The sequence below is a fragment of the Rhinopithecus bieti genome, unplaced genomic scaffold (genome assembly GCF_001698545.2).
Source record: "Rhinopithecus bieti isolate Rb0 unplaced genomic scaffold, ASM169854v2 scaffold_21188, whole genome shotgun sequence".
In the NCBI taxonomy this organism is placed as follows: Eukaryota; Metazoa; Chordata; class Mammalia; order Primates; family Cercopithecidae; genus Rhinopithecus; species Rhinopithecus bieti.
This window is the reverse complement of record NW_016810096.1, coordinates 44,757-58,068: the sequence shown is the minus strand read 5'-3', so window position 1 is coordinate 58,068 and position 13,312 is coordinate 44,757. Positions and strand designations below refer to the sequence as shown.

Below are 13,312 nucleotides of genomic sequence, written 5' to 3'. Positions count from 1 at the left end.
GAGATTGCGCCTTTGCACTCCAGTCTGGGCAACAGAGTGAAACTCCATCTCAAAAAAAAAAAAGAAAAAGAAATTTTGTATTAAGCAGCACAGATATGCATCTGTGTATTTACATGTATATTTTTTCTTTTGTTACACAAATGGGCTCACATGCACCTCATTGTACACATCTTTGTTTTTTCATTTAACAATATATCATGGGCATCCTTTTGTGCCATCACATACAGATCTATCTCATTTTAATTGCTGCTGCATAGTATTTTTTCATGTGCCTGTATTATAATTTATTTACCATTCCCCCACTAATAGGCATTTAAGTTGTTTGAATTCTTTTTCGCTCTTAAAACTATGCTGTAATATATCTTGGTCTTCTTTTGTGAATGTAACTATCAGAGAAATTCCTGTTGGTGGAATTGCTGAGTGAAAGCAAATATACATCCAATATTTTGATAGCTGTTGCCCTTTCAAAAAAAAAAAAATAGTGACAACATTCAATTTGTCCCTTTAAATACTAATAAAACAGGAATTCGTTCAGTAGCACAGTAGTATGACTATAGTCAACAAAAATATGTGTATTTCAAAATAGCTAGAAGATTTGAAATGTTTCCAATGCAAAGAAATGATAAATGTTCAAAATGATGGATGTAACAAAATATCACATGTACCCCATAAATACATACAATTATTATATAGCAATAAAAAGACAGGGAAGAAATTATTACCAAACTATAACATATTATTACAAATTTAGAATTTCTTAACCATGTGGCACCCAAGTCATTCTCTACAGTCAATATAATTATATTGGAAATGTCACTGTAAATCATCATGAACTACTGCCAATGAAACTGTTTTATATAAAGAGAAGAAATCACATTAACATGGAGGTATTTGCTCTTTGCAAATATTTGGAGCCAGAATAAAAATGTGCTACTAAAACAAAGATGCCAGTTTCTAGCTAATGCTAAACTCCAATTTTTAAGAGTCCACTGAAACTCTCAGAACTTTTCTAAAAAATTAATTTTCTAGAAATGAATAAATTGTATAGACATTTTATAAACAACAGAAAGACCACTCCCATATTATATATCGATTTTAACTTCTACATTTGTTGATTCTGGTTTTGTTTTTGTTTTTTCCCTAGCAATCCATTTGCTCCTATTCAGTTTTCCCTTGCCTGCATCTACCTCCTGATTCTTTTGTCTCTCTCACATATATTAAACTGTGTGTTCTGGGTATGTGGTATGTTGATCCAAACCTGTGGGGATTATGCCTTCCTAGCATTGGTGAGGACCTAGGTTAGAAGAACCCCAATTAACACAGGCAAGGCCAAGTGCGGTGGCTCCTGCTTGTAATCCCAGCACTTTGGGAGGCTGAGGTGAGCGGATCGCTTGAGCTCAGGAGTTTCGGACCAGCCTGGGCAACATGGCAAAACCCCCCCTCTACAAAAATTAGCTGGGTGTGGTGGTGTGTGCCTGTAGTCCCAGCTACTTGGGAGGCTGACGCTGGAGAATCACTTGAGCTTGGGAGGCAGAGATTGCAGTGAGCTGAGATCGTGCCATTGCATTCCAGCCTGCCTGGGCTGTGGGAGTGAAACCCTGTCTCAAACAAAACAAGAACAAAACAAAACAAAACAAAACAAGCAGGTGAAAGGGCACCTCTAGTCTGCATCAGCTCATGCTCTGGATATTAAAGCATAAGGAACAGTCATGCAGAGAGGTCCAGTAGAGTGAACCAGTTCTGCCAATCAAAGTCAAAGACAATAGGCCACCTGCTGCTCATCCCAGAAATTCATTCATTCACTCTTACATTCATCCAGTAAATATTTGTGGGGCACCTACTATGTGCCAGATACTTTGCTAAGTGTTGAGCATACTAGGATGAACAAAAATAGGCTTGATTCCTGTCTCTTGGCACTTCGACTCTAGTGGTAGAGACAGACATTGATCAAAGATAACTTACATAAATGCAAAATTTATAATTGTGGCATATTCAAATTTGTGTAACAGAGTTTCACCTATCCTTCAGATCTTTGCAAGCCCTCCTTTTTTCTTTTTTTGAGGGGAGGGACAGAGTCTGGCTCTTGTCACCCAGGCTGGAGTGCGGTGGCACGATCTTGGCTCACTGCAACCTCCGCTTCCCAGGTTCAAGTGATTCTCATGCCTCCGCCTCCCAAGTAGCTGGGATTGTAGGCCCACACCAGCCCATCGGCTGATTTTTGTGTTTTTTGTAGAGACGGGGTTTTGGTATGTTGCCCAGGCTGGTCTCGATCTCCTGGACTCAAGCATTTGCCCACCTCAGCCTCCCAAAGTGCTGGGATTACAAATATGAGCCACTGCCCCTGGCTGAAAACCCCCTTTCTCTCTTCCCCCCCCCCCCCCCACAAGCCCTCTTTTTAAAAACACAAAGTATTTGAATACCATACAAATGATATATATACTATTCTCATTAAAAGACACTAAATGTTTATTAGAGTGAAAAAGGGAACATCGTCTTCCCTATTCTGTTCCCTCCCTAGAGGAAACGTTGATAAGTTTGTTCGTATCCTGGGTTTTTCTATGCAGTGTGGTATAGTGTTTAAAAGCATGGACTCTGGAACCAGTCTGTCTGAATTTGAATCTTGGCTCTGCCAATTACTAACTGTGTGACCTTGCACGAGTTACTTAGCTTCTCTGTTCCTCTCTTCCATCACTTATAAAATGGGGATAATAGTACCTATCTCATAGAGACAGTCATCAAACAAAATGATACACCTAAAGTACTTATAACAGTGCCTAGCACATAGTAAGGGCTAACGTAAGTGATAATGATAATCGTTATTTACATACATTTATAGTCACATGTACAAATATGAATATATTTTAATATAAGTGGAACATTTTTCTGCATCTTGCTTTGTTGACTTGACCCTATGTCTTGAATATCTTTCCATGTCAGCATGTACAGATTCACTGCATTCTTTTTTGATGATTGCATGCCATATGCCCTACAAGGACACTACAATTACTCATTTAACTCTTTCTATATTGATTGACATTTAGGTTGTTTCTACTTTTTGGCTATTACTAACAATGCTGGTAGCAAGATTCTCCGTCATGCTGTCAGTCCTTCGTGAGTTTGTATGGCAACCTTGCTTGAAGATCTTTGAGAGTATTTGGAATAGAGTAACTATACCCCCAAAGTGGCATAATAGTGGGTATTGCAGAAGACTCTTTGTTGGTTTTGCCCTGTTTCCTTATAAAGAAACTGCCATAGAAACCTGTGGCTGCCATGGCCTAGGGACCCTGGATTATATTCATATGAAGAAGGATCCTCTTTTACCCTGATGCTGTTCTTGGGGGGTAATTTTAGAATTTTCTCAGGGAGAAGTCCCAGCAATTCCTGAGAGACCCAACTTGACCTGTTGGGTTTCCCTGTGTTTCAGATCAGTGCTGAGTCCCCGACTGGCTTGCCATCACACAAAGGCGAGTTGGTGGTTTCATTGAAATACATCCCAGCCTCCAAACCCCCTGTTGGAGGTGACCGGAAAAAGAGTGAGTTTTCTTTGGGGTCCTGGATTTAGCTCTCAGTCTTCTGCACAGGATCTGTGTGAGGCCGGTGCTGGCTACTGGCTGGCACTGTTGAAGAGACCAGATTGGGGTGCTCCCTGGATCTGCTAGGGAGGTTCCTTTACTAAGGAAGCCTCTCTGCATTTTTCCAACCAGAAGGGAATGCCTTAGGGTTGGCATTCTTTTCTTTTTTTAGGCCTATTAAATGGACTTGGTCTTGGTCCAGCTGTGGCAAGCTACTAAGAGGGCAGAAGAGAACAGAAACTTTGGGGCTGAGAAGGGTGGCTGGGAGAGGTGGTAAAGTATGAAGGGCAGGAAGTTGAAAGCTGGGGAAGAATAATTCAACATGCCAGCCACTGTGTTAGTGACTATGGTTGTGTAGATGAGTAAAACATACTTGCTTTCCCTTGAGGAGCTTAAGTTTTGGTAAGAAAGACTGTCATGTGCTAAAAGGACACAGATACAGGAGTCGTCAATTATGTCTGGTTACATTTGGGAGAGCTTTGAAGAAGTAACATTAAAACTGGATCTTAAAACTTTACCAGACAGAAAAGGAGCAGGATGAGAAGAGAAGAGCATTTTCAGAAGAGGGGATAACATGAGCAAAGGTTTTAAAAAGGCATGGTAAATGTGGGGTTGTGAGTGTGTCCCTTATTTTAGTGGGACTGGAGTTTTGGTACACTAGATGTGGGTGTGGGGCTGGAACTGGACATGAGGTGGGAGCCTGACTGAAGAGGGCCTTGAACTTAATGATAAAGAGTTTCACTTGATCCACTGGCAATGTGTCACCTAAGTTCTTTGAAAAAATACACCTTTGGCAGAGTCACATCTAGAAGGTTTGGGGGAATCAATGATATCCCCAAAGAGGGTATGTAGAATGACTAGAGAAGAGAGGCAAGTATAGAACCAGAGAGATCAGCAACATTTTGAAGCATGAAGGGAGAAAGAAACACCAGTGAAGTAAAAGGTTATCAGGAGAGAGCTTCAAGAAGAAGGGGCGGGGGTTATCAACAGTATTGAAATACTACAGGGAGGTCAGACCAGATGAGGTCTGAGAAGACATGGCCGATTGGCATTAGATTGCATTTTCAGTGGATCAGTGAAAGCAGAAACCAGATTTCACTAGAAACTAGGGTGAGTGAATGGGCAAAGAAGTAGAGGTGGTTAAGTGTGGACTTTTTTTCCGTCAGGATAATTGATGGTGAAAGAAAGTAGAGACATGGAGAATAGCTTGAAGAAGAGATAAGGTTAAAGGGAGCTTTTCTTTTAGAAGTACTTTTTCAAAGAGATGAGATTAGTATATATTTAGACTGAGGGGAAGGGACTAGTGGAGAAAGAGATATTTCAATTGGGAGGTGGGGATTGAAATTGATGATGCCTGGTGTGTCCTGTGAAGTAGGGGTGGAATCAAGAACTCAAACGGAGTTCCCTCTTTTTTAAATAATTAAACAAATATCAGGCAACTTTATGTCTCTAAACCTCAATTTTCTCATATACAAAATGAGGACCAAAATAGTGTGACTCTCCTAGAGTTGTTTTGAGAATTAAATGCTTAACATGGTATCTGGCACATAGCCAGTTTTCAATAGGCATTTATTGATATTGTGGTTGTTATTAATACAGCGCCTATTGCTTACTGGCAGGCACTGTGCTAGGCACTGAGGAGACAGGACAGGCATGGTTCTGTTATGGAGCTCGCTGCCTTTAGGAGCAAGGAAAGAAAGTGCTGCATAAACAAAGCTCAAGATAAACCTAGAGGTATAAGGGGCTCACTTGCTATGGCTGACATCCCTTGCAGGTAAAGGTGGGGAAGGGGGAGAGCTCCAGGTGTGGATCAAAGAAGCCAAGAACTTGACGGCTGCCAAAGCAGGAGGGACTTCAGACAGCTTTGTCAAGGGGTGAGTCCCTAGACCAGCCCAAAACTAAACAGTTTCAGAACAAGAGAGCTAAGAGAAGAACCCAATTTAACTTTCTCTGTGGATATTATCCAGTGTGTCTTACCACTCCCGGCAACCAAATTTGTTCCTGAAATTAGGTAATGGCAAAACCTCCACCACCTTTGCACTGCTCTGAGCCCAGTTTGGACTGGGCTGTAGACTTGATATTCCAAATAAGAGGGTTGTAGACAGGTTCTGACTTTTGTCTGACTCATGCTCTTAATTAATTCTGGGTAAAAATCTGTGCCTTCTGAGTGTCTAGATTTGGGAATTCAGGGCCTTGTTTCCCACAATTTTTAAGCTTTCCCCAAATGACAGATTTGTCTTAATTTATCTAGAAATCATGTTTGGCTAGGCTTATAGATATTACTGTTGGTTTTATTTAAAGAGATAAATTGTCTAGTAGAAACAGAGCCAAATATTTAAAACCCATTTTCAGTGGAGCACAGAATAGCCTCACTAATACTATTACATTCATTTTCTCTCTAGGTTAAAGGAATTGAATCAGGTGAATGATCTAGTAGAGATAGTGGGAACTCTGCTTCAGCAGATTCAAGGAGGGGCGTGTGTACTAGGATCTGGATGTGGGTTCATCTTCCTGGGCTAGTCCTGTGGTAGGGGAAAGGGGAATTTAGAGAGATAACTGCCAGCTTTGAGTAGGCTATTGATTACTCCCCGCCCTCTGCCAGATACCTCCTTCCCATGAGGAACAAGGCCAGTAAACGTAAAACTCCTGTGATGAAGAAGACCCTGAATCCTCACTACAACCATACATTTGTCTACAATGGTGTGAGGCTGGAAGATCTACAACATATGTGCCTGGAACTGACTGTGTGGGACCGGGAGCCCCTGGCCAGCAATGACTTCCTGGGAGGGGTCAGGCTGGGTGTTGGCACTGGTGAGATCCCCTCCCTCATCCTCACTTGTTTGAAGGCTTCTTGTCTGTTTTACTCCTATTACCACCCCCGCCCCCCCAACACAAAGCTCCTCTGTGATGAAAGTTGTCTTCTTTCCTTTCAGTTAACATTCAGCCAATACTTATTGAGTGCCTACTATGTGCCAGGACTAGGGGAAGGCTGAGCTCATGCACTGATATATGCACAGATAAATGTAACCCTGATTGCCAGGAACTCCATAATCTTCCCACCAAAAAAATCTACATACCTACCTATATGTATGTACCTATACATTCCATCTTCCCTCCTGTTTATAATGAAACAAGGGTCCTTGCTAGCAAAAGCCAAGCTCTCTCCAAGTGCTCTGGGCCACCTCCCCTCACCCTTCTCAATGACCTCACTTCTATAATCTTCATCTCTCAGTTTCATCCTCCCTACCTACCAGGGGTGAATACAGATATGCTCTGGTATTTCCAATCTTATGAAACAAAAGTAAACCTTCCCTTGACCACATGTTCCCCTTCTAGTTTCTTAGAAAGAATTTTCTCCACTTCTCACCTCTCCTTCAGCTCTCCTTCACTGTGATCTGCTTTTGTCCCATCACTCTGCTGAGCAGTTGCTCTTGCCAAAGTGTTGTTCTCATCTCACTAGAATTTTCAGCACCATTTAACATAGTAGATCTCTCCTCTTCACTTGAAACACTGAACTTCTATTGACACTGCATTCTGATTCCCTTTTAAGTTACTCCTCACCCCTTCTCAGTTTTCTTTGTAGTTGCTGCATTCTATACCCAAACTCTAAATGTTGGTGCTTGGTAGAGCTTAGTCTCGGATCCTCTTCTTTGCCCTCTGTCCAGTCTCTGCACCTGTATAGTAATATACTTACATATTAATAATCACACAGAACATTTAACATGAAGCATATAGACTGATGTTTTTACACATGTAAGTCAATTCGTGTCAGTCCCCTGTTAAAACCCCTCAGTGGCTTTCTGTTGTGCTTAGAAAACAATCCAAAGTTCTTACCATGTCTACAGGTCCCTGTGTAACCTGTGCCCTCTATTCCTTTCTGATCTGTCTCATATCACTCTTCCCCTTGCTCACTATGCTTCAACCACATAACTTTCTGGTCTCCAAATATACCAAGCTCATTCCCACTTCAGAACCTTTGCAATTATTGTTTTCTCTGAATGGAAAGTCTGGTTCCTTCTCATCCTTCAGGTCTTGGTTCAAATGTCACCTTCTCAGAGAGTTCTCAGACCACTCCATCTGCACAGTAGGTCCTGAATCAGGCACTACACATCACCCGTTTATTTACATCATCATGTTAATCTCACTATCTGAAATACTCTTATTTACTTGTATGTTTTCTGTCTTCTCTATTCCAATGAAAGTTGCCTGAGGACAGGGACTTTTTCTGCTTTGTTTACTAGTGTCTCTAGAGCCTAGAAGAGTACCTGGCACACAGTAGGCACTCAATAAATGTTTGCTGAATTAATGGGTGAATATAAAAGAGAATAGGAATGGGGCCACATACGATCCTCATTTCTGACCTGGAGTCTGCAGCTAGAGGAAAGGTGTTGAGCTTTAAAAGAAAAAAGTTGGCCGGGCGCGGTGGCTCGCGCCTGTAATCCCAGCACTTTGGGAGGCTGAGGCGGGCGGATCACGAGGTCAAGAGACTGAGACCATCCTGGCCAACATGGTGAAACCCTGTCTCTACTAAAAATACAAAAAAATTAGCTGGGCGTGGTGGTGCAGGCCTGTAGTCCCAGCTACTCTGGAGGCTGAGGCAGTAGAATCGCTTGAACCCAGGAGGCGGAGGTTGCAGTGAGCCAAGATCACACCACTGCACTCCAGCCTGGTGACAGAGCGAGACTCTGTCTCAAAATAATAATAACAATAATAATAAAAGAAAAAAGTTTAAGTACATTTGGCAATAGCTCTGGCATGAGGTGTCAGGCGCTAGAACTCTGTAACAGCCTCAGAATACAAAGTCTTTAGTAACTGCGTGCCATTTGGAGTCTGATTTCACCAACCCAGAGTCTCTTGACAGAGTCTCAGGAGTACAGATGAGGGAGCACTTCCCTGACTGCTGTGCCCATCAGCCCATCCTCACAGAAAACTGTTACGGGGTGGCTACTCTTGCTGTACAACCCATCTTCCCTGGTGGGCTGAGAGTGGGGCCCCTCTTTAGCCTCCTCTGGTGTTTCTCCTCAGGGAACAGTAATGGGGAAGTGGTGGACTGGATGGACTCGACTGGGGAAGAAGTGAGCCTGTGGCAGAAGATGCGACAGTACCCAGGGTCTTGGGCAGAAGGGACTCTGCAGCTCCGTTCCTCAATGGCCAAGCAGAAGCTGGGTTTATGAGTCCCTGTCCTCTTCTGCAGGTCCAGCCCTGGCAAGGGCCAGTCAGAGGAAGTGAAGAAACCAAGAGCAAAGATTTATAATTTAATGTGTGTGTATAGATGTGTGTGTGTGTGTGTGTGTGTGTGTGTGTGTACAAACATGTATTTTCTGCAAATCTCATTATGCTGGCTAGAGTGATGCAGACTTGTTCTCCTTTTTAAAGCAGTCTCAAGAATAAGCATCTCTTCAAAATGTTTCTGTGTATAATCTAGTATATTTTCAGAGTCCATTTTTTCTTATGTCTTTATAAGGTTTACTTAACTTAAAAACATCTTTTAAAACAACCTTTTATCTTCTGTCTTGCTATCATTGTTCCTGCTTCCCTAGGAAACCCTGGCTACCTTTGGCATTAGGACCAGTCTGGGTTTTAAGGCTCTGGGAAGCAGGATTGGGTTACTAAAGACAGAGGAATGTGGGGAGAAGTGAGTAGTTCCTTCCTCTTTCTCCTCTCCAGTTTATGCTTTTAACTTATTTTCTACCTTGATAAACTTCTGGAACTTGGCTTTTAAATTTAACTGTTCTAGTTTTTAAGCAATTTCCACCTTGCTTTGGTCTAATGCTTTTCTTTGAAATGCTAACAGAATTCCCAAGCCTTTTCTAGTTCTAGACATCTTTACTAGACCTTTGGGGGACTCTTATAATGGAGCTGCTTTAGAAAAGCACTTCAATTAGATAATGTATTTTGACTAAAAGTCATGAGCATGCCCAGTGAGAGCTTCTAGCTGATCTCAGAGGACTGGAGTGACTGAGGGTAAAGTGTCTCACAGCCCATGCTGAATTTTCTGTATTTTAAACTGATATTGCAGTCATTGGAGAGAGATCTCCTCATTTCTTGAATGAAAGATGAGATATATTTATCCTCATGTACCACATCTGTCTTAGTGTTTGTGTCTGGGGTGTGTTATCAAACAGCATGGTCTACATACCACTGTGTCAGTCAGAAGAACCAAGTGTTATCTCAACTGGCCCAGTGTTTCTCCAGGTGAGGGACTGTTAAGGGCTCTAAGGGAATGTAGACAGAGTCTCCCTGTGGTTCTGACTTCCTGCTTGATGAGCTTTCAGGTCCTGTTTTTGCTATTGTTTCCTAAATTTGACCTACATATTACATGGGTGTAGTGTGTTGAGGCTTTTCAAAGAAGGGTCTAGTGAGCTAAGTTTCATCTTCTGGTACTCACTGATCCAAACTGACCTTTCTGTTCTTATAAGCATTTCTAGCCAAAGTTGTGTGTGGAAGGAGTGTATAGCAGAGAGGAAATCCCTTTCAACAGAGTCAGCTGCTAACTGATTTCCTATAAGGACACTGGATTAAGGGCAGATACAATGGTTTCTATTGTATGTATGAACCGAATGGAGGAATGTTTTCAAAGATTGTTTTGGTGTGGATTGCAATTGTAATGGAAGGCATAACTTGGGATCCTGGGCTGTAACTTGCTCTTTTGTTTCCCACCCCCCCGACATGTACATGTGCTTTAATAAAGCTTTCTCACTTGTCAAATGTTTGCGTTTGTTAGTTCTATAAATGCTTTTGTCTCTAATGTCCTAACTCACTGTTGCTTTTCCCATGGCTTGAAGGATAAGAACCAAAGTGATAAATGCTCTTCCCTAACCATCCTGTGCTGATTGAAGAAAATTTGCCTTTTCCCGCATTGCTGCCTGATACCTTAAATGCCTGATACCTTTGCTGAGCTTGATCCCTTGTCCTTTGTGTTTAGTATCTAAGGAGAGAACTGAGAAGTCATCCTAAAAGCGGCACCACTTTTCTATCTCGTAACAAAGGAACCCTTCCTTTAGCTTTGTAGACCCTCCTATACTGGAGGAAGGAGAGAGATGTTCATACAGGAGGTGAGGGAAGACATTCCCTGCTATAAGCACTTCTTTCTGGATCCTTCAATTTCTCTGGGAGGCGGGGACTTTTTCTTTTACTCCTCCTACCATTATGTAGTTTTGAGAGAGAAATAACACAGGTGCCAAGTAACCCAGCTCAGAAATAAGGCTCTCGATTTCTAGGTAGAACCCAAGCAATTCTTGACCTCTTGTGCAAAAGGGCGTTAATATATGTCAAATGCTGCTTATGTACAAGGCTTCATATACTATTTCTTTAATTTCTCCAACCACTTTATGAAGTAGGAAATCTTCCCTTTTTACAGATGAGGAAATGCAAGCCCACTGTCACGTGACAGAGTTGGGCTTTGAACCAAAGTCTGACTACTGCACCATGCGGCCTCCTGTGAGAATGATATGTGTGTTATGGGTGAAGAGTCAAAGGAAGAGATGACTCACCTCTTCTAAAATATATTAAATAAGTTCAATTTACAAAAAGTAGGACAATCAATGCTTTGGATATTACCTAGCCAACTTAGTGACTGTACTGCTTGTGAGTGAGTGTGTGTGTATGTGAGAAAGAGACAGAGAAGTAGGGGAGAGGGACAGGCAGGATAAGAGAGAGTGGGGCATGGGGAGAAGTGGGGAGAGGTGGGCAGAGAGAGAGGTACAATATATACAGGGGTCGGGGTAGCCCCTTTGGGTCTGGCTGTGAGCCTTATTCTGCTGCTGTCTCTCCCCTACTTTAGAAGTTAGGATTTCTCAAATCCTCATCTTCAAAGGACTACAAAGGAGGTTACTGTAAAACTTTACATAAAGAAAGCAAGATTGACTTGCCTTGACTATTCAAAATGAAATTAAACAAAAGCTCCTCAGTTGCATATAAATGTTCCTTGAGTCAGGTCCAGGTGGAGCTCTGTTTCGCAGATAGTGGGCCTGCTCTGTTTGGGCCTTTGACCTGCTGGCATGTCCTGGCTTGCCACTTGAAGTGTTAGCGATAAACACAAGGAAGGGCATTCATCTCGCCCAAGGTGTAGTCTTTGCCTTTGGAACCACAGACCTAGTCTGACAAGAGATTTCCCACATGAACTCATTGTATCTGCCTTCTGCCCAAAACTTGCCTGCTGCCTCTCACAGTTCCCATATTTCCCTGGAGGGAAGAGGGAGAAGGGACCTTTTTGCTCCAATTTTGAACATTTCCTCCATGTTCCATTCTACCCAGCAACTCCCTAATTTTTTATTTTGCATTTAAAGAATGAGATTTCCACTAAAACCCCAGTGGAAGGAGCTTCTCTCTGACTCACTGCTCCCCCCATTTGTTCTGGGCTCATGATTTATGTCCCATTACTCTGCTTTCAAGACTGAATTTTCTCAGGTTGAGAGCCTTTCATTTCCCTCTTTCCTCCTGAGCCCACTCTGAGCCTTGTGTCTGGGTAGGATTATAGAACATGGAAACTTTCTCCTTGCTTACAGCTTTCAGTTGTCTTTAAATGGAAAGTAGGAAAAGAAGTAGCATCAGGATGGCATAGTGTCTAAGAACACTATGCCTCTAGAGCCAGGCTGCTGGTGTTGAAATCCTGACTCTGCCACTTACTAGCTGTCTGATCTTAGGCAAATTGCCTAATCTCACTCAACTTCAATTTCCTCATCTGTAAAATGGGGTTAATAACAGTACCTACCTCATAGGGTTCTTGTGAAGACTTCAGAGTCAATCAGTAGAGAGTTTAGAACAGCACCTGGCACATAGTGCTCGAGCATTATGAGCTCTGCCTCCCCATCCAGCCTGCTTCCTTCTCCCCTGAAGTCATCCACTGATGACCCCCTGAGTAAAGCTGGAGGAGAGAGGCTGCTGAGTCTTAGCTATGACTCTGGGTTTCATGACTGTATGAAAGAAGCTTCTCAGCAGCAAGGGAGAGAACACTTTTCTTTCAGACACTGGCACACCATTGAGAGGGACTGCAGTCAGAGCAGGGATCTGTGTGTGGCTCCACCTCGAATTTTAGGCCTGGTAAGGCTTGATTTTTGTGCTGCTATAGCTCCCACCTGCTCTGTGCTCATCTCTCAAAAGGGGATGAGTATCTGAAGAAGTTAATACATGAGGCCGAGTCTGTTTTGCTTTTCTTTCCCTGCAACCTGCAGTGGTGGTTTTGAAGTTTCTTAAGTAACAAGCTGGGAACTCCTCTGAAGAAGGGAGAGAATTGTCTGCCTTCTGCTACAGAAACGGGAGGCCTCAGGAAGAAGGGGTTCTTTTCCCTGAGCCAGCTGGAGGGCCCCAGAGAGCATTCTGCTCTGATTGGATACATCTTCCCAAGCTCTCTCCCACTTCAGGGTTTTCCTAACAGTGAAGTGATGGTTCAGATAACATTTGCTGCCCAATGCCCTAGAAGGGGAAATGACAAAAAAGTTCAAGAGTGTTTTGGGCCGGATGCGGTGGCTCACGCCTGTAATCCCAGCACTTTGGGAGGCCGAGGTGGGCAGATCATGAGGTTAGGAGATTGAGACCATCCTGTCTAACACGGTGAAACCCCGTCTCTACTAAAAATACAAAAAATTAGCCAGGCATGGTGGCGGGCGCCTGTAGTCCCAGCTACTTGAGAGACTGAGGCAGGAGAATGGCATGAACCCGGGAGGCGGAGCTTGCAATAAGCCGAGATCACGCCACTGCACTCCAGCCTCGGCGACAGAGCGAGACTCCGTCTCAAAAAA

General features: G+C 42.9%; 1 protein-coding gene across 4 annotated transcripts in view; it reads left to right on the top strand.

The window, feature by feature from the left end:
- SYTL4 (synaptotagmin like 4) overlaps positions 1–10,280 on the top strand; it is a 72,319-nt gene extending 62,039 nt beyond the window's left edge. For 2 of the 4 annotated variants that reach the window (XM_017891289.1, XM_017891290.1), the window contains 4 exons: positions 3,425–3,533; positions 5,347–5,446; positions 6,175–6,383; positions 8,598–10,280. In XM_017891289.1, the coding sequence (XP_017746778.1) occupies positions 3,425–3,533; positions 5,347–5,446; positions 6,175–6,383; positions 8,598–8,746 (567 nt within the window). In that variant the 3' untranslated portion in view covers positions 8,747–10,280. Of the gene's footprint in view, positions 1–3,424; positions 3,534–5,346; positions 5,447–6,174; positions 8,034–8,597 lie in introns of those variants that run through there. The other 2 variants (XM_017891287.1, XM_017891288.1) reach the window with 1 other exon arrangement.
- The last annotated feature ends 3,032 nt before the right edge of the window (positions 10,281–13,312 follow it).